The 21,277-nt window shown below is 41.8% G+C and overlaps 1 protein-coding gene across 2 annotated transcripts; it reads left to right on the top strand.

Moving 5' to 3' along the window:
• The first annotated feature begins 1,051 nt into the window (after nucleotides 1-1,051).
• Nucleotides 1,052-19,805, top strand: ccdc50a (coiled-coil domain containing 50a). Of its 2 annotated transcripts, XM_069150008.1 has the most exons (12): nucleotides 1,052-1,375; nucleotides 4,692-4,754; nucleotides 7,582-7,711; nucleotides 9,662-9,752; nucleotides 10,333-10,435; nucleotides 13,137-14,039; nucleotides 14,924-15,075; nucleotides 15,657-15,701; nucleotides 16,061-16,204; nucleotides 16,335-16,417; nucleotides 16,513-16,622; nucleotides 17,381-19,805. In XM_069150008.1, exons 1-12 carry the CDS (start codon nucleotides 1,321-1,323, stop codon nucleotides 17,398-17,400), a joined length of 1,899 nt encoding a protein of 632 aa, XP_069006109.1. In that variant the 5' UTR covers nucleotides 1,052-1,320; the 3' UTR covers nucleotides 17,401-19,805. The 2 variants fall into 2 exon arrangements, with proteins under 2 accessions (XP_069006109.1, XP_069006110.1); XM_069150009.1 differs by lacking the exon at nucleotides 13,137-14,039 and having other exon boundaries at nucleotides 1,055-1,375.
• Nucleotides 19,806-21,277: the final 1,472 nt, after the last annotated feature.

Here is a 21,277-nt window from a genome sequence, read left to right as displayed (position 1 = left end):
CACACAGAAAACATCTAACAACATAATAATGTGTGTCCTCTTCAGTAAAAAAAAAAAGAAAAAAAAAAGGTGTCAGTTTACCTATACTATTTTTGATATTTCCTCTAAATCGAACCAATACAGTGCCAGAAGCATCTTTATTCATTTGGACCATAGTTTTGGCCCAGGTTGACTCCTGGGTGCAGACTGGAGCTGCAGCTGCAGAAGTCTACAGTCACCAAATCTCGAGGATCAAGTTAAGCCGATGGAGCTATATTTATACCGGAAGTTGGTAACTCAGCCTTCTAACTTAAATGCTGAAGGGCTGTATAATTGTTTTTAGTCCGCTTGGATTTTACAGTAGTGTGATTAAATGCGGCAGCTGTATGATCTGAATTATGATTGTAGACTTGATATTTCGTATGCTGTTGATACTGCTAAAGCTGCATGATGCCTCCTTAGCCTTCAGTGAAAATAAGTCTCAGAAACTGCAGCACTTTGTGCATGTTATTAAATCTAGTAATGCTGTGTGTTTCGTTAAACCCACAAATATTTTGTGCAAAAATATTATGAACTTCTCTTAATAGTTTTTATTTGCAATGTACAGATGTAAGATGTCACGTCTGTCTTGTTATAGGCCTACCACGTTGCGTGTTAAGTGGCGATAACTTTCAGGCAGTTTCCGTCTTGCTTTCAGAGTTTCAGTAGTTTGGTCGAATTTCATGTACTAGTTTCCTGACATTAATTAGTTATTGGATTATTTCACAGTTTATGATTTTAAAGTTAGCTGTAATAGTGGACAGTAGTGGATTGGATAATAAAAGTGCAATAGTCCAAGCTTATACTTTACGTTATAGCCAACTTATCTCACACAGGGAGAAAAAAAACAAACATATATGTAAGCCATATAATGCAATTTGCCATGTTCTTTGGTTCGGTTTGTCATTAACTTTACAATAATATATTTTATATAAGTCTTTTATTTTGACATTCGTAGACCGGAAGTGTGTGTGTGTTTGTGTTTGCGGCCTCTGACTGTAGGAAGGTCCGGGGAGGGAGGGAGGGACGCTCGTAGAAAATCTGACACGCTAAGCTTCAGCAAGTCAGGCAATTACAGCAGCGACGTATCGAGAGAGGGTGGCGACCGAAACTAATCAAAAGGGCCGTCCAGCACCTGAACCATCAATCGGGTTTATGAGTGAAGGCGATCAATCAGACATCCGTTAACCTTCGGAAGAAACGCGGAAGTGTAATTCAACGTCAACGGCTTCTTTTTTTTTTTTCTTTTTTTCTTTTTTTTTATTTTGTTGTTGTTGTTGTTGACTTATTATCGGTGACAACATGGCTGAATGTAACGTTAGCATCGACCAGAAAAAACTACCTGGAGTGAAAGAGGGTAACGTCCATAAACATATTTTGCCGGCTAAATGTGAAAGCGAGCTTCTCCGGTAAAGGTTGACGGTAGCGAGGCTAAAGCTAACACAGGTGTTTTCTGTTCGCTCTCCCTCGTTACGGCTGTGATGGCTTTAGCGCAGCCTGCTAGTGGATGCTGCCATTACTCGACCTAAAAGGCTGGAGTCGGGGAGCGATTTACACTTCTCAGCCAGGCTGCAAGGTGTCGCGCCTGATTTAGTGTCCCAGCCCCCCCCCCCAAAAAAAATCTTTGTTTTCCGTCAAGGAAATATGAACGTGTGCGTATTATGTGTGCTGACACGATCGTGTCCCTCTTTCCTGTTAGTGTTTGAATTAAGTTACTGTGAAATGGTTTTGTGGGGAAATATGCTCCGTTTTAATCTGGCACCAGCATTAGAAGAAGCAGTGTTTCGGGAGTCAGGTGACTTCTGGCGTTGATCACATGGATGTGTTTACCTGTTTTAATGTGTGTGTGTGTGTGTGTGTGTGTGTGTGTGTGTGTGTTTTTCGGGCCAGAGCTCTGAAGACAAGGTTAGTTTTTCATGTCGTATTTGTCGTAATCCTGTGAGACTTGGAAATCTGTTCCTGCTCTGAAACATAATCATAAAAGACCAGCCGCCTGTCGCATAACTTTTCTTTAAAAAAATTTTTTTACAAACATTCAAAACTTCGCCTGCTGCTGTCTCTGATGTTTGCGAAGGAGCAGAGGTTTTACACTGAAGCAGATTATGGTTGGGATGCTGTGCTGGTGGGAAGGACCCCGTCCTGTTAGTGGGGAGCAGCTGCTCAGCAGGATGCTTGTTATTCTGGTCAGAGAGAGAAGAAACCTGCATTTCCACTGCTTGTCTCGTCTGCAGAGGGAGAGACTGAGAGTGCTGCTGGGAAAGTTTAAGCCTCATCCCTGACAAGTTAAAAAAAAAATCGTAAATATTGTGAGCGGTCCAGTTTTACTGCCCTTTAACCCACAACTTTTATTTTGCTTATCCCACCGCATATAAAACACCAAAAACTGGCCTGTTGTTGACATTGTGTGCGGTGCTTTCACGTTAGGCCTTTTTTTCTCCTCCCAAGTGACTGAATGTCGGTGTGAGAAAATGGCTTGCGGCTGTAATCCTTCTGTCACTTGTTGCTTGGTGTAAATCTGCATCTTGCAAATTGTTGCTATTTACAACCCTAAACAGCAACTGTCGCACCAACCCTAATAGTTTGACGACTTAAAACTAGTGATGCGGAAAGCTTCACCAGCCACAATTAATCTCAGGTTTTCTTGGGTAAGAAGATTAAAGCATGTGGTTGGAAAATGCTCTCATGTTTAATTAGATCCTGAACTGGCCTGGGTCAGTGCAGGGCTTTGTGGAGGTCTCGCCCTCCTCTTCTCAGCATCTATATGTCCCGGCCCCTCACCCAGTCATCTGCCATCTACTACAACCAGATCATCTGGACCTATCAGCAGTGCGTTTGCGCTTGGCATTAATACGAGCAAATAATTTCCTCACAGCTTTCTCTAATGCCCGCTGAATGTGTCAGTTACTGGTTATTAGTTTCTTATGTGGATGAAGTAATCTTTGTGAGAGTAGATGATGAGCTGTAAGCTTGGCAGTGTGCGGTAACTCAGTGCATGTAATGAAAGCTGGGAGGTGGAGAGCTCTAAATACAAGATTAGGATTGACATGTCTGAATAAATTTCATGTCATATGTCATGAAACAGGGATAGCTTGTTATTCATTTTTTTTTTTTTTTTTTTTTTTTTTTTAAGTCTTGAGACATCTACTGTCAGCGGTATTTGACTTCCTGTGTGATTAAATCATGGCTTATTTTTGTATTTGACTTCCTGTGCGATGAAATCATGGCTTATATTTGAGGCTGTGATCTTTATACAAGATGAAAAAAGTCCTACTGCAGAATTTCTACAGTATTGCTGTAAATCAGGGTGGTAGTCCATCTATGTTCTGTAAGTCCACATCCATAATTAGCTGAGGTTGTGAGAAAGGTCCCCTTAGCTCTCCTAAACAGGAAACTCTGCGTTTGAAGACTGGTAGATCCCAAATATTCAAAGGGAGAAAAGCTTTTCTGCCGCATGTTGGAGTTCAGTTGGATATGTGGTGATGGTTTTGGCTCTCCTCCTACAACAATCAGCACAATTGTTTTCCAGATGAAAGTTCATAGCATTTTTAGAGCACAAGTAATATTGAAACCAGAAATGGAAAGACTGCTGTGGTTTAGATTTGCTATGAGGATGTCTGTTTAAGAAGCAAAATGAGAAGTAGAATATTGATTTTCCCCTCAAAAATGATCACATTTTTATACAAATTGTTGAGATCCTGACTGTAGCTAGAATGATGGAGCTTTAGTCCTTGAGCTTTGGCCAAAAAATAATCAGGTCTCTGTCATAAAAACTCAGCTGCTGTTGATGTGAGTCAGTAATAGATAATGTTGGTTCAGAGGATTTTTAGATCTGATGCCTAATTAGTAGTATTTTCGTTAGGCATTCATTTTTTTGTGGCTGATTAACCTTTTATTTTATTACATCAACATTTAAGATACATGATTAGAATATACATGAACACATTTTCTGTCTGTACTATGGTGATGGAAACACATTGTGTTTGCATAAGGAGAGCTTTACTTTCTTGCATTTTGTCAGCAAGTTCAGAGATTTAAAGCAAAAGCTTGTCAGTAAAAAGACTATTTCTCACATCTGTGGTACCTTCTCACTTCTGAATAACATTTAAAGAAATAACACAAATTCTACAACATCTTTAGTCACTCATTTACTGGGGCTTTTTTTTAATCTGAGGACAAATGGTGGTTTCCCATTCACAGTTTCACTGTCATGCCGACAAAAATAACCTAACCCATGATAGATGGCCGAAGTCTTTATGAGATTGAGAAACGCTGTTTGGCCTAGTTGAGACACCGTGAAAAGTACAGACAAATGCAATGATTAGATCACATCTTTTGATTTTGCTTCAGTTTTTTTTCTTCGAGCTCAAGGTGAATCCATACATCACATTGTAAACTGAGAATAGTATTCATCTTTATAAGAATAATCTGTTGCAGTGTTTTATTCATCAAGGATTTTACTGCTGGAGACTGCGTAGGAAGGCGGGCTGGTTGTTAAATATGTGAGGATTAGACATTTCATCTGGCTTAAATTTGACTTGTAATAGTTACTTAGCTCAGGGTTTCAGTGAATAAGCATCCAATTGAAGCTCATTTTGAATTTTACCTTTTTATTAAGATTTTCTTAGTACTCATTTTCAATTCAAGCCGCTCTCTGTTTTTTTGTCTCTTTCCAGTTTGCCGGGACTTTGCTGTGCGAGAGGACAGCTGCCTGGCCTACAACCTCCAGGAACAAGAAAGTAAGAGACTACAGTTTAGCTGTGTGTTATTTCTTCCTCCTAATCCCCATAATTTCACATTAAAGGATGAGTAACTCCTATTTACTTTAAACCAGTAATGTTTGCTTTTCAGCCTGACCTGTGGTCAGCTTTCAGTCAGATAAAAGCTGAATGCTCTGGCTGCACCCACATATCAGTCTGCTATATGGGGGGGAAAACCCGCTTTGGATTGTTTGTATTTCTTCAAACCAATCACAATTATCTTGGGAGGAATCAGCAACAGTGCACTTTCTGTCAGGGGGAAACTTGTTTTGGTGAAACATTTGCATTTGGGGAAATGAAAAGGGCAGAAGAAAAAACAAGTTAAATGGTCGGCCAGTGGCACGAGAGTCAGACTGAGCTGCCCTTAGTGGGAAAAAGAATCCGAGTTCATACAGATGGGTCTGTTCCCTTTATCTCCACAATCTGTCTAAATATTTTTACTGTTGTAATTTTTTCTGCATTAGACCCGTTGCGTCATTGTTCTTGTCAAGCAGGCATGCTACATTCCTGGAACACTTAATGCTTACTGTGCAAAAGAAGGAAGCTGTGAAAGATGTTTTCAGAGTGCAACATTAATGCAGCTCACAATGCTCCACCGTGGCCTTTTGGAAAATGTGTCAAGTTTAAAGATAAACTGCAGCGTCGGTGGCTGCAGCCTGATTAAGCCTGTGTAAACCCTGCTTCAGCCACACAATTAACTGAGTGAATGGCGCAGGATGCCACAACAGTACTGTGTGAGGGCAGGGCAGTGGGAGACTACAGTGGACTGCTGCATGAGATTTATCTGGATCACATAAAAATGTTTGGGTGGTGCAGCTGTAGCACACTGTGAGACACACGGTTGTCTCTAACTTTGTGTGCGCGTGTTTGCGCATCTTTAGATGTGTACATTTTTTGGTTAGCTTTGTGTTTGTCTCTACCTGCCCTGTCACATTAGCTGCTTTTTTTTCATGTGAGATCATCTGTGAGTAATTGGCTGCATCTTTTTCACATGATTTAAAAAGGCCCTTTGGAGACTCACTATAGAGGGTGTGTTCCCCTGTGGGAGTTTTTTTTTACAGCAATTGCATTAAGACAAAATGTTGAAATCTCATAACGATGATTATTGCTTTAAATCTTTTTTCCATCTCATCAGAGGCAGGTTCAGTTGTCTCCTGCTGAGTTAGGTTGAAAGGACATTTTCTGCCAAGAGTCTGTGGAAAAACACTGACCCAGACATAACGAGGCCTTCCTTTCATCGTCCAAAAAACGAATATCTGCCGATGACTAACAACTACTACACCTTCTCATTCTTTGTCTGCACTCATTCAGAAGGAAATGACCGAAATCAAAAGAAAGAGGCTGCTGTGCAGAAAATCAGTCGGTTACTGTTCCGGTTTCTTTGAAAAGCTTTTGGTTCAGAGGGATTATAGTGGAAACATTACCAATGTTACTTCACTGCACTGGACACTATTTTGTTTAATAAAAGGGTAAAGTGTGCGACAAGATCTGCAAGAACAAAAGCCGGACGTCACCCAGCCATACCCTAGGTGCAGATTAGCTGTAGTTAATTTGGTTTTGCTAGGCCTGCCCTTGTGTTGTCACTAACCCTTTGTGATCTATAACCAAGGCTCATTTCCCTTTGCTCCTTTGCTGCCACAATAACTGATCTGGTTTGTGCTGTAAAAATGTTCGTTTCACCTTTGACCCTGGAGGTCACCGTGGAGAATGCTGGCTGATGGATCTTGATGGTGCTCTAAATGTGCAGTGTCCCCTTTTTGTTTTCCTGCATCGCACCAACAGATGGCCATCCCAAAAGGGGCCTTTTACCACGTTCATTTCAAGTTGATGTGGAGTAACAGCTGGCTTTTATTTTCATTCAAATTCTTGAGCCTGCAAAACACTGAAGCATCCAAATGTTACATGGAAAACATTTCTTTCTGGCTGTGTCAGCACTTGGTGTCTTTTGTTTCTGGAATGTGTTTTCTCCATTTGAGTAGAGCTCTCCACTGATATGTCTGAGGCTCAGATAGTTTGGCTTCCTCACCCTAACTCCCCCTTTTCCTGAATGACGTGAGACCTTGTCAAGGGTGAATTTATTGAATCAACGAATGTCCGAGTGTTTGGTCATGTTTTTTCTTTTACTTTTAAAGAGGAATACACTTTCCTGTTGGAAAAACATGGCAGTGGATAAATGATAGCCTTATCTTGGGTTTTGACATAAGTCATGCCTTCAAATATTTTTTGCGAGGTGTCATAAACAGTTGATCATAGCGTCATCCCAAAAAATCAATTCCAAGCTCTTGACTTTTTAACAAGCTGGCGCAGCAGTCAGAAGCAGAAACTTTATGGAGTTTCTCAACTAAATTGCCAAATGTAATTTAGTCCTTTTCACATGAGAGCAGGGAACAGATCAATAGCCAGGTGAAACAGAGCTGAGCGAGTGAGTGATGCGCTCAATGCTTGCAAAGTGCTGGAAGTGCGTCAGCAAGCAGGATTTATCATCTGTTATGGCCCACAACGTGCCGACACACAACCTTGGAACGACGCCTCAGCTGCGAACACTCATTTCTCAGTGACTAAGAGAGCTCTGTTCATTACCAGAGACTGAAACGTCTGTGTCCTCAACGTTTATCTTGTCCTCTGCAGACCATCTAAACAACATTTCTGCTCCTCAGAGAGGAAAACATCCAAAAAGCAGAGAGTACCCTGCTCTTCATCATTTTATCTTATTCCTCATCAATGGTGCAGTCCAGCCAGCTGACCTACTCGGTTTGTACCTACACAGTTTTAAGAGCAGTGCTTGTGTGTGTGTTTGTATCTACAGTTGAGAGCCACTTAGCGTCCAACGTCCATAAGAGCCGTCTGGTGCAGAAGGACCTTCAGGTCGCCAAAAAGCTGCAAGAGGAGGAGGATGAGAGGGCCAAGATCCAGTGCCAGAAACAACACGTTGACATGTGGGTGTCTTTTAATATACCAACACACTCACACCCCACACACAAGATACATCGATGTAGGAGGAGCAAGATTTACTGTAGACATGGCTGACTAATAATTTAAAGAAATAATTAAATCATTAACGTTATTGACTGAACTACTTCATTGCGCTTCTTTCATAGTGCAGAATATTGAATCTGTATTGGTTAAGTTTCTTCTAATTTGTGAAATGAAATGCCTGTTGCCAAAAAAGAGGTCTAAAAGTCATCAGAATCCCCTTCAATAATTACCGTGTACAGTATTTGTTGCTTTGATGATGGCATCTGTTTGGGATTAGTGTAATTACTCTCAAACCCTGGACCGAAGACAGATTTCTGCTTCAGCAGTGAGGTGATCCAGCCCTCTGCCTGTAGTTTACTCCTACTGATTCATCGCTCAGTGTAGGTTTAACCCTTTTATTGTTGTAAATTAGTAGGTCATTTCTTAGTTTCATTACTAGAAGTAAGTGTGTTCGGGTTCTTTAATTTTTGCTGATGATATGAAGGTTTTGAAATGGCCGTTACACAAAATATATAACTGACTTAACTTTGCTCCACTCACTTTGTCATAAAGAGCAACTACAGTTGTGCAGAGAATATACAGTATGAGCTGGTAAAGGCTTTATTTGATCACAACATGCATATTGTTATATTCTATCTATAGATGCACATATACAAAGTGAGTGAAGGGGTTTGGATTTGCTCCAGCTGCATGTCCAAAGCTATGCAGCATCCACGCGTACTAACCACAATGGCCTGATGCGGAAACATAAATCCAGCCTCTGCGACGGCTCCTAAACATAGCAAAGTGTCCTGCTGCCTCTGTCTCAGTCCAGACCGAGAGCTGCAACAGAAGCACGCATAAAGTCACGTGGAGTCCTTCTAGCTGCTCTGCAGCTTGTTCATCAACATTAAATTGCTGACTCACAGCTCAGCGAGGTCACGGTTTCAAACACACAAACACACACAGCCACGGAGCGCTCGAGTAGTAGGATTGCACCCCTGGGGAGAGGCCAGATGCTCCACCATCAAGGCAGGCAGGCCAGGGCTGCACCTCTTGCTGGGAGCTCACACTGCCATCCAGGGCCCTGCCAGGGCCACTTCATGTACACATACACACACAGGGGGAATACAGCATCCCTTGCTTCTCAGTAAATACTGTTGAAGGCATAGTGAGGTACTAAACTTTGTTTACTTTTCCCAGCTCAAGTTCACCTGAGCTGTTGCCGCTCAGGTCAAATACAGGAACAGAACACGGTAGATAAGCTGCTGCTGTTCTCCGGCTGTCAGCTAAGCATCGCACTCGTGTATCTCTGCACACCAGCCCTCCAGGCAGATGGTGTTGTTGTCAAAGAAGAGAGTGAGCCAAGGCGAGATATTGAGATCAACATCACGACAGGCGGGGATATTCCTGCTCCTGCTTGAAGCACAGCCGCTATCTCTCACAATATGCTAACTTCAAAGCCGGGCTCCTGCTGTGTTCACTTTCCTTACATAACAGGATTACTTAAACATTTATTTAATTGTTATCGACATCATAAAGTGGCTAGTAACTGTACAATTGTAGCACTGTTGAAGTGTATTTTTATAACCTTTTAAAAGGGTCAGTCTGGTCTGACAAATACTATTTCAACATAAGAGTTTGAAATGTGCTAAAATAATGTGACATAACATCACAATAGCAACAGGAGCATCAGCTGAAAGTGCTTAGAACATATTCAACAACATGTGTAACAAATATGAAGAATAACTGCATGTGAAATGTTTTTTTGTAAAAAAAAAAAATTCAGATCAGGATTTCAAATCAATATAACAATCTTGGACATTGTTATTATCCAGATCCCTTCCTTAAGTATCTGTTATTAATGTTGTAATGTTGTCCAACCCCTCCTTATCTACATATTAATGCTCTTGAACTCCTGGGGACCTCAGTGAGCGGCAGGATAATGAAATCGCCCAGGAGATTCAGGAAGAACTGGTCCGACAGGCAGAACAACAGCGACAGCAGGAAGAGAAAGACGCAGTAAGAAACGCACACATTTCTGCTCCATTCAGGGATGTTGGTTACAGCTACTTATAAATGACTTGACTTCAAGTATCAATGTCCTGTAATTGGTGGGTCAATGCACTTGAATCATCTCCCCGTTAGCACTTCCTGATTGTTGTAGTGCATCAATGACCTCAGTGACTTAGCCTGATAAACGGGACAGGTCAGAGATAAGCGTCTGTTCCCCCCCCAAAAAAAAATAAAAAAATCAGAGCTTCTGTCCATCCATTGCTGTTATAGTTTGACTTTTCTGGTATTACAAATATTGTCTCTCAAACTATGTCAGATGCTGCTGATTTATTTCTTGCCTCTAACTTGGTGGAGTGATGGGTCTCAGTACTCCATAGTTCTGTGAAAAACACACTGGGTGGCCTGAGTAGGGAACTGCAACGCTTGCTTGTCAGGTTTTTCTAAAACATCAAGGAATAAATCTGTCACAAATATATGACATATTTGTTCCAGATTGGCCCAAACGGAGGCTTTTTGGTTCGTGTGGGACAGCATGTTTACTGTGGCCTTGTTTGTTTGTTTGTTTGTTTGTTTGTTTGTTTTGTAGGCCATCGCTCGTAAGCTGCAGGAGAAGGAGATGAAAGAAGAGAAGAGGAGACAGAAGCAGCTGGAGTCCAAATTTGAGGAGGAGTACTTTGAAGATCATGGAGGTGGGAAGAGCACCACTGGCTCATGTTCACATGTGGCGGTTTCTGTCTCGCTTTATGTCTGTATCTCCTCTGCATACGCCTTTGTTGCCGGTATAACGACATGGGAGAGGACAGGTATTTTCGTGGATTGTTTGTTTATTTATTTATTTTTAATTTGTATTTGCTCTGAATGTGTTGAGGGCGTGCTTTTGATACTCTACAGAGCTGACTTGAGGCGAAGATTTAGGAAAAAATGTTTACGCACATAATTAACCTTGACGGAAGGCTTACATGTTCCTGCAGAGAAATGATTTGTCATTTTGTTCCCATTCAAGATCAACCGCTGCTGTAAATGTTTTTAACAGTGCTCCAGTTTAAAACAGTTTAAATGTGCTTTGAGATCAGATTTGACCTCCGATATTGAATATATCTCTAGTTAGTTGTTGATAAATACCTTAAGAGAAACATTTAGGCGATGTTACATAATCACCTAAAACAAATATGGTGGCAGTGACATATTTTCTTTTTATTTATGTGTTGCCTCTTTAACATATTTGCGCGCATCTCAGTATCATATATTCTGTAACAATCTGTTTCAAGCCTTTTTGTGTCCATATCCCAACACTGCAGGATTCATCGCGCTGGAGGCTTGTTCATTTGCAGGAGAAATATTGGTTCATTTTAATCGCCCACATTTCTCTGATTTCTTTGTAAACTGTTGCCCTGTGTCACGCAGTCTATGAAGGGGATTCCCTCAACATCAGGGTCGATCCTTTATGGTCTCCATGTTGAGAAATGCTGGTTTAAAGCAGGTCCTTTTATAGAACATGTCAGTTTGTCATCATGTGAGGTTTTGCTGCTGCTGAAATGGAGCAGACATTTGAGAGTGTAGTTCTTGAACCACAGATGTGACTTAAAGTGTAGGAGGGAGGTATGTATCACATTCCCTCCTGACTTGCACAAACTCAGATTTCTTCTCTGCAGCTGTCACAGCCTGCCGACTCAAAACTGACAGATTAACTTCTAGTTTTCCTGCTTGAACCCTTTAGGCTTGTTGTATTTTTTTATTTTCTTTGTTTCCTTTAGAAGCTGACACACCACAAATCACCAGACTCATGTCACTCAGGCAGAGAAACAATCAGTGTACTTAAACTCCCAGGTTGCTGTACTACTGATCTTTACGTTATGCTTACAGGTATGCTGACAGTGGTGACGCATGAACTGAAAGCTTGTTCTACTTGTAAATAGTTTCAGAGGCGGGATTTGAAGTGTGGACAACTTTGCGTAGACACAGACACTTGCCTCGTTGTTGATATAAACGGGAAGGGGCAAGTGTCTCCAGCTGTCAGTGTACCGCTTCTGTTGTGTCTGGTGCTTAATTTTTTTGTAGCAGGTGGTCGTGATGAAGCTACATACTTGCTCTCCATCTGACTAGAATATTTGTGCCACTACCAGCACCACTACGTTTGCAGTGCTTCCCCCGAGTTGCGTCACCGCTCACCTATAGTCTCCCTGCTGAGTGTGTGTATGCATACAACTGAAGCGTGAGTGTGCTCACGGTAGAATAAAGATCGGGCTCTTCTGTCCGCGCTACATCCAGCACTGGAAGAGAACGATGTCACACCAAGCTTACAAAAAACAAGGTTACAAGACCGAGCACTGAGCACAAAGATGTTTAAGACTTTTAAGATTTGTCTGTTGTGTGTGTAAAGGGTTCTTTTTAATTGCAGCGTTGCATCTCAGATCTTCATTCCACTTGTTTTTGTGTCTTCCATGTGTGCACGTACACATTCACGTTTCTGAGATAACATGTACTGTAGCTTTTCCATCAGGCCATGTAATTAGCTGCTTCCTCACAGGAAATGAGGGGCTGCTCACTGTTTTGTCTTAATCCAGTGGATCAGAGTTGCACACAAATCAGCGTGGGAGCAGAACCTGTCTGCACAGATGCACGAATGGGGAAAAAAATGGAAGGGAAAGTGTTTTTAAAAGTAAGGAAGGACAAAAGGGAGCAGACACTTAAACAAGCCCAATCCCTCTGAGCAGGTACAGGCACACATTATGCTGTCTTTGTACCAATCTCCTTTTTCTAAAGTTTGAACGACGAGGTCGATTAGATGTTAAGCAGCTGCTTAAATAATTGGAATTCCACTGAAGTGACTCGCAGCGCCGCGAGGACTGGCCTCTGCTTTGTGCTTCCTCAGTGTGCTTTTCCACCCATTTGTTTTCATTCAAAGGTTTGACAGTCACACGTCACGTCTCAGCAGACTGGTTTTCTTAGAGGTGAACATGTTGTTCTTTAAGTCAGTCATGCTCTGGTCATAGGTTTGCTCTGTTGACATCATGTGTGCCACTTATTAGTTTTCAATTGTGTCCATCATGCACTACACTATTCCAGTTATTTCGGCACATATTAGCTGTTCATTATGTCACATCAAAAGTGCTTTTCTATCCCACAGGACTAATATTACATCTTTTAGTGAAGCTGAAAACACTTGCTGCCTTAACCTTATTTTATTCTCTGGATATGTTGGGTGCATCTAATACCTAAACTACCTAAACTTTACATATATAGCTTGTAACATGACTCTCCTCACAGGTGCTGTGTCTAACTCAGGGCTCACTAACCATTTTAGCTTACATCATCCCTGTCTGTTGTTGTTTTTCACATTTCCATGTTCTCATCAACCATCATCATTCCGTCCACTCTGCCCCCGCTCAGCTGTAAGAAGACCCCTTGACTTGGACAAACACACCCATCACAGATCAACTACCCCCGGCCGATACGATGCATATGCTCCAGTTAGCTCACATCGTGATCACTCTCCAGATTATAGCTCAACAGAGCCCAAAGGGAGCAGGTACCCAAGACTTGACTCTGCGGCACCCAACGGCCGCTCCAGATACCCAGAGCACTACATAGCGGCAGAAGGAGGGCGTAGCAGGCATGCAGATTCGTACCCAGAGCACCTCCTGCCCTCCAGAGGCAAACACGGGGACAGGTATCCAGATTATGAGCCCACACAGACTGGCAGAGGCCCAGGGGGGGAGGAGACAGAGCGAGTGGTGAGGAAGAAGGAGAGACCAGCTAAACCACCTCCACCACATTTCCCCATAGAAAGAGACCAGGCCTGGGACAGAGAGAGGGACAGGCAGCGTGACAGAGATCGGGGCAGAGACCGGGAAGGGGAGAAGTATATGGGTAAGGACCACAGGAGAGACAAGGAGCAGGAGCTCAGGCGGGCTAAAGCAGGAGGAAGAGACGGGGAGAGATCCAGAGATCGGGGACAGAGTTGGGACAGACAGAGAGCGAGAGATAAACACAAACAAAAAGACGAGGGTAAACAACGGGCGAGAACCAGGAGCAGGGACAGGGGTCTTGAAGAGGACTTTTTAGAGCCAGGACACAGCAGGGACTGGCCGAGGGAGAGCAAGGCTTCCTGGGAGGAGGAAGAGGATGATGGTGAGAGGGAGAGGAAGGCAAAGGGCCGGCAGCGCATCCACTCCAGCCCCAGAGAGCTGGTTGACGGCGAAGGGAAAGGGGACAACTGGGAGTTCTGGGACCCTCGACAGGGGGAGGGTGGCAGCAGGGAACGCAGTCATAGTCACCCCATCGGAGAGACAGGTACCACCCTGAGGCGCCCCCCCCCCCCCTCCGCCTCCCATGGGCTCTGGGGGTGTTTGTGTGGTTTGTTGGAGTTGCTTGCTTGTGCCAATCTCAGGTGGTGGGTTGATCTAACACGGTAATCACTAATGGAGACATTGATTATCTCTGTTTTCATGTGGATGGCAATGATTTCACACCGGCAGCTGATGTGATTTAGATCATGATGGGTTTAAATGACCGGCTGTGTTGCTGTTTTTGCTGTGTGATCTGCTCATTCTTGCATTGTTACCTGGGTTGTTACACTGCGTAGGGGAATGATCGCTGTGTGCCGAGGCTGAAATGTGTGCTGTGGTTTTCCAGTAGAATAGCTGTGTGGATTTTGATGAGCTAAAAGTTGGCATTCACAAAGGGTTTCAGAGCTGGTGAACTGGTTGCGTTATCTTATCAACTGTAGAAGCACCTCAACTCCCTTAAATTCATGCTGACGCCACTCGTCTCTCGTTTCATCCCAGATCTGTCAGAGCCATCAAACAAAACGCAATGATAAACACCAGTGAACATGCACTGCAGCCCTTTCAGGTGCCTCATGGCTTCAATACAGTTCAATGTATTGTAGAAGTGAGGGAGGTATCAATTAATCAATCAATCAATCAGTCAGTTGACATACAATTATTTTAATAATCATTTTGTCATTTATCCAGAAAAAAGCTAACCATTTCAAAAACAATTTTTCCTAATATATATATATTTTTTTTTGTTCAACTGTTGATCGGACCAATCAAGCAATTTGAAGACATTGTTGAAACCAAAAAAATGATTGTGTAATGATCTATTCTTTTAGTCAAGATAATCGCTGGTTGAAACACTGATCTATTACTCATATAATGCGGTGGCATCTGCAGGTCGTATCGTGCACCGAGTGAGTGGAGCAGTTGTATCAGAGAAAGAGTTTGGACTGAGCGAAGCCACCAAGGGGTTGACGAAGCTTGATCTTCGTGAGCAGGAGCTGAAGGACATGGCGGTGGCCAGGAAACTGCAAGAGGAGGAAGTCAAGGTGAGGAATAAAAACCAGAAGAGAATTATAATTTGTGTATTTGTGCACACAAAAGGTGAACAGGTTTATGTGCAACAATAAAGTGGACAGACTGCAAAATTTCCTACTGTGTATGTTCAAAGTGAAGACTTAAAATAATAACTCGTGCTTGAACGTGAAGTCAGCCGAATGATATTAACATAAAAGGCCCAGTGCAACTAATACAGTTCTTCATGTCGTTTATCTTGGTCTAGTTGGTGTTATGCAGGTCTTCATAGAATTTTGTGAAATAAAGTAAAAACCTTTGTTTAATCAAAAATGTAAAAGTTTCAGCTGACAGTTAAAATGATGTGTGAAGTCTCATTCTGATGCTTAAAGAAACAGTGCAGCAACTTTGACATGTGGACTGTAGGACAGTCCAATGCGACAAAGTACGGTACTCTGTGTGTCGTCTGTGCTGTGAATGTCTTGAAGCGTCAGTGTTAAAAACAAACTACTCGCTGAAACTCGTCCATGTCTGTCATTTCTTATGTTATATAATGTTGGAACAATGTGTTCCACTCTGTGGAAAATATGACCTTCTGAGTGTTTTCTGGTTTCAGGCAAGCAAGATGCATGTGCGTGCAGCCCAAGTGGCGCAAGATGAGGTGAGTGGGCACGTCTGGAAACTTTTCTTCTGCTGTCTGTCCCCCTTTTTTTTTTTTAGATTCTTTCATTTCCTGAGTTAAGCCTATCGAGTCAGTTTTATTGACGTCTAACCCGGAGTATATAAAGCCATGTGGAAACCAGACATTACGTAAGAAATAATCCAGTGTTGGAAGTGTTATTATAGTTAATTAATGCTGCATTATGCATCCTGTGAACTGGCTGTTTTTGGATTACTCTTTGAATGCCTGAGTAGAAATTATGTCACATGACATGCATGATTCTCCTGCACATGAAATCTTGTAGGACGTGGAGGTTTTTCTGTGGTTGTGTGCATTATTCCGTTGTCTCGCTCGGGCAGGAAATCGCCCGGCTGCTGATGGAACAAGAGAAAAAGGAGTTCAAGAAGAATCGAGAACGGGAGAAAGAGAAGGAACGAGACAGGGAGAGGTTGGCCATGGAGAGGATGGCGATGGAGAGGAGGCGGCAGGAGGGAGAATACAGGGTAATTAACCATAACCAGAACTATTTTTAAAATGTCTACTTTGGGGTGAATTATTTTTGCTAGGATTTTATTTTATGTACAAGTGTATTTTCACTGTGGCACTAGAACCATAATTTGTGTTGGTTTCCAGCCAAATTCAGAGGAAGTCGTCCGGCCAAGGACACGAGGCGAGTATGACCCCCAGAGGCAGAGGAACCACAACAAGCCTGCCAGGTACAAGACTCCTCTGACCAAATATTGCCAGTCAGTGAAGAAGCAGAAACTCAGTCATTTTATTAATGCTGTTTTTCTCCCTCCGTGTGTCTCAGGCCTCCTCAGCCTCATCCACATGACTATGAGAATGTGAACCCTGGTTTTGGCTACTCAGACCACCCTGTTGCCCCTCATGCTCCCACCAGACCTGAGGCTGCTTACAAAGGTACCTCAGGATTTATTTAATCCTAAATGAAGTATAGTCTTAATTAAATAAGGGTGTACCCAGTGTTTAAGAAATACAATAATGCATCTTCCATCATTGCACATTAAACCACGAATTACTTGTTAACATTAGTGCTAATTATCTTTCTGTTGGACTTTCTTATAACTTGATGTGATTCTTTTCCCTTGGTTCTCAGAGCTGTGACTGTAGAAAGCACGACTGTCCTGACTGCTCATATTATAGAAAGTAAAATTTAATTTAGAATGTACTAAAGGTAAAAATCTGCAAGTAGATTGTCGTCAATCCAGAAAAAAACAACAACATTATCTCAGCTAGTGTTTACGATACAGGTGTTCAAATAATAATCTTCATTCTTCTAATGTGCTAGAAACTGGAAATATAACTAGTTATTATTTTCCTGGTACATCAGCTAATCTTTTCGTCTATAGAATGTCAGAAACATTGTGAAAAATAGCCATCACACTTTACCAGGTCGACGCTACTCCAAGTGAGAAATTTCATGAGAAAAGATGACTGGAACACAAGAAGTGAAGAGTTTTAAAGATGCATAAACAATTAATGTTTCATTTAACTAGAGCAGTAACTGGCACAAAAGAGGAGAAACCAGACAAAAGAAATAAATTCCTGATCTCGAGGTTATAAAGACTGGCAGCTGCAGAGCAACAACACCACAACTTGGATTGCAGTGTGATGTATGAAGCTGCTGATAGATCTCTCTGTCTCTTCCATCTTTCCAGGTGCCTATTACAAGCGGTGACTCAGGCTGTCTCCCATGTCCAGACATGCTGTCAGTTTTCCTTCATCCTATCTTTTTTTATTTATCTTTTTTGTTTTCAACCATTCATACTCTGTTGACCAAAAGCCTTGGGACAATCTGATGAGTTGGCAATGGGATTTTTATTTTTTTTTTTTTTTTTTTTTTTTTTTTTTTTTTAAATGCCCTCCAAAGTTGGCCCTGAGTTGAGGAAGTGGGTCTGTGAGTGCTGGAATCACACTCATCTTTTTCTTCTTTCTTTTTTTTCTTTTTTTTCTTTGTAAATTGTGGTTTAATATTATTATTTCTTTTAACTGACTTGACATTAAGACTAGCCAAAAGAAGACCCTTGCAAACATAAACTCCCATGATTCTTAGCTGTTGAAACAGAGGAACTGCCTCCTCACCTGCTGTGCTCATCGTGTGCTGAAGTTTGTCCCATATGTGGACTGTGCCATCACAAGGGCTTAAGGCCTCTGCTGGATATAACCATGCAACGTCAGATTTCCTCATGACTCCTTATGGGACATGCCTGTCCGGTCCAACACGGCTGCCACAGTGTCTTAGATCCCAACATGGCAGCTGCTTTGTACACCTGTGCTGCAGTTCTGTCCTCTTGTCTTGCTGTGCAACGAGGCTCCACAGGCCCTGTCCATGTGCCACACAGCCTACGACTTCAGAGGGATACATTTCTGTTGCTGCATTCAAACAAAACAACAAATAAGCCTTTTATCACGGTGCTGGTAGTACTGGCTTTGATATGTTTACCACCCTGATCCAGTGCAGAGGAGGTGGAGCTTTGTGATGATCCATGGACATTAATTAACTGGTTGTAGCTTGTCTTTTTCTGCTTGTGAGGGGCACTTTTTTTAAACCCCGTCACCCTTAAACTGAAAGTTGTATGACTGTATATGACTCGCTGTTTCTATGTGCATGCTTACTGAGAGCGTACAACTGTGTACATTCATTTCAGCACTGCATAAAATGATCTGGCTCCCTCTTTATTATTATTAGAAAGGGCTGAAGCCACATAAAGCCAATAATCTTCTTTATGAATGAACAAAATATCTGCTAACTCATATCCTGCTGTACAATATATCTCTTCTCTTCCACTAGTTTATATCAGCTCGTCATTTCCAAACCAAAACTGGCCCATGAGAACCAGTACCAAAATGAAATACATGTACGTTGGTTGTCCGTGTCAAACCTGAATTCATGCTTGTGCTTACGGCACAGACGTTGTGTGTTTAGATATTATTTTATTTTTTATTTTTTACTTGTGCTACCAAATCATGTCCGTCATTGTGGAAAATAGGTTCTCTGTCCTCTCTTAAAAATCTAGTGTCCTACTTGTTATCTTTGTTCAGAAAGGGAGCTTTATATTTATTTTTTATATTTTGTTGACTTTCCTTACATTGTTCCATTCATTTCTATTTCCTAAGCTTTCCCGCTGTCACTTCCACTCCTCCCTCTCTTTGTCTCAAACAAAAAGGCAGACATCACTTCCTGCCTGCACAAAAGGCAAACATTTCCACAATAGGAGTGCATCAGGATGAAGGGAATTCAGTTGCAGGATCAGCAGGGAAAACTGACAACAACAAAAAATCAGTATTTCCTCTCAAATGGACCTACTTAAGTGTTTTTGCTGCTCCGGGATCTGATACTTTCTGTTCATATTGAATAAGAAAAGTGAAGAGCACATTCAAGCTTTTGAGTTTATTGAAATGATTTCGAGGACCACAAAATGATTCAGTCATTGAACATTTGGTGCAGCTTCCAAGTGACGATGTTGTAATAAATGTTGCTGAAATTATAAATCGGCTTCCAAAACAGCCTCCCCTGCTGTTAAGAGAAAAATTGCAGTTTTCTTTACCAAGTGTGAGATGTTTGTATTGCTGAGGACAAACCTGCAGGTGTTATTGAACTATAATATGTGCAAATTGCTGTTGACAGAGTGGGATATGTGCCATATGTTTGTCTTTTTTTTTTCAGGGACCTGAAAAGGGGAAAAGTTGTAGCAGAGCCAGCACACCCACTGAGGAGGGTTGCCTAATTTATTTGTTGAGAGCACCACCTTGTGGACGTGGTGACAAGCTGGGGGGAAAAAAAAAGTGCAAAACTGATGTGCTCAGTGCGTCTTTGATTGTGTATTTGTGGTTGTTATGAATCAGACTTTACTTTGGATTCAAGTTTTGTCTACTACATCGACCAGGTTTTTAATTTTCTTTATTCTGGGGCTTGTATGCAATCTACCAATCATGGCTCAACATGTAATGTGTTGGCACTTGCTGTAACAGAACATTTTGGTTGGTTTTTGTTTTTTTTAAGTAAAATGAATTAACAAGTTGCTTTTACCTACAACATCTCAAAATGTAATAAACTGTTAACGTCATTTTCACTGAAACACAGAGCTGCTCAGTGTATTTGTGTAAACTGGAAATCTGTGAACGTGTCAAGCCTCAAGTTACCTCTGAAAAACACCTTAAGGATCTTTAAGGAATTTCTATACCCATGTATTCCCAGAATGTCATTTACTTACAAAGATGCCACATTACAAAAAGGTTTTAAGTTTTCCAAGACAAAAACTACCCAGGAACAGCCACCAGGACAGTTTCTCTGCAACTCAACCTGAAGTCTCAGACCTGCTGAAACTTTTGGCCCAAAGAAAATATTCTGAGCACAAGTCAGAAAAGACTCTTATATTTTCAATTGTGGCAGAGTTGTGGCTGACACCCCGGTTCATATCATATTCATTTCGAATGGTACTCATCTGTTGAAATTTGTTGACGCAGGTGATTCTGGTCAGTATTCACACATTTTAAGTCAGTAACACCAGAAGAAACCAGTTTGAAGAAGCCTTTTTTTATTCATTTAAATTTGTTTTACTATTTGCAGACCTCAAGGTGTTTATGCATGCAAATATCAACTGCATTAATTCAAGCTAAAAGACATAAACAGCAGGAAGTGTTGCACATTTGTTTCTGTAAAGGAAGAAATACTCAAGCAACCAGTAGCTAATTTGCAACAAATGTCCCTTTAATGGGCTTTTATTAAAAATACAACTCTATCCAGAGCTAATTCTTTCACTCTTCACTTTCAAAGTAAATCATTTGCATTGCATTGTATTCAGCCTGCTTTCATTTCCTTGTACGAAGTGCTTGCTGTCAGCGGCAGGCAGTCTTTTATTGTCGGCAGTCTAATGAAATGGTGCCACTCTCAAGGAAAGAACAGAGTTACACCCATCATCATGAGAAGGGCTGAGTGGAGCTGGTTCACCAACATACCTGACATACTAAAGGCCTGTCTGCATGTGGTAACACCACTGCCATGCCCTCTGCGGGATATGTCACAACTAAACTACGGGAGGCTGCACCTCCACAACAAGAGAGGTAAAATCAGACAGTATAGCAGCTTCACTCCCAGTGGCTCATGTGTGGCCATTTTAAAAATGACCAGCTGAGATGCTCTTCAGACGAGACCCTGCTTGGATATCAGATGTATGAACAGGAAGATTAGACGAGGCCTTCCAACATTACATTAAATTCTACAGTAAAGATGCCGATTGTTGCTCTGCTCATTTGACTGTCAATTATTAAGAAAAAAACACACTCCTCTGTGGCACCCCTGCTCAGCCGTGGATGCACATTACACACACGACCAGAAACAATGACTGAAATTTTTGAGGACAGAAATTCCCAGGCAAAGTTTCCAGCTGTGCGGGTAACAAAAAATTCCTGCGGAGAGAACAAGTGATAGTGTTTTTGCATTCATGGTTGCGTGCTCCTCCTGCACTTGCTAGATCACACATGAAGCTCACAAGTACAAGCAAATATTGATTCAGGCTCAGGTCCAAACTTGTCACTGTTTCAGCTGATGACGG

This window comes from Embiotoca jacksoni, unplaced genomic scaffold, assembly GCF_022577435.1.
Source record: "Embiotoca jacksoni isolate LCO1_2020_lvr unplaced genomic scaffold, fEmbJac1.0.p SCAF_16, whole genome shotgun sequence".
NCBI classification, from domain to species: Eukaryota; Metazoa; Chordata; class Actinopteri; family Embiotocidae; genus Embiotoca; species Embiotoca jacksoni.
The sequence above is the reverse complement of the archived record's forward strand: the minus strand, read 5'-3'. Positions and strand labels throughout refer to the sequence as shown.

Coding starts and splice junctions, on each gene's coding strand:
- ccdc50a (XM_069150008.1), top strand. CDS start 1,321: ATGGCTGAATGTAACGTTAGCATCGACCAGAAAAAACTACCTGGAGTG. Junction 15,076..15,656: donor TGCAAGAGGAGGAAGTCAAG/GTGAGGAATAAA, acceptor TTCTGGTTTCAG/GCAAGCAAGATGCATGTGCG. Junction 16,418..16,512: donor AACCACAACAAGCCTGCCAG/GTACAAGACTCC, acceptor CGTGTGTCTCAG/GCCTCCTCAGCCTCATCCAC.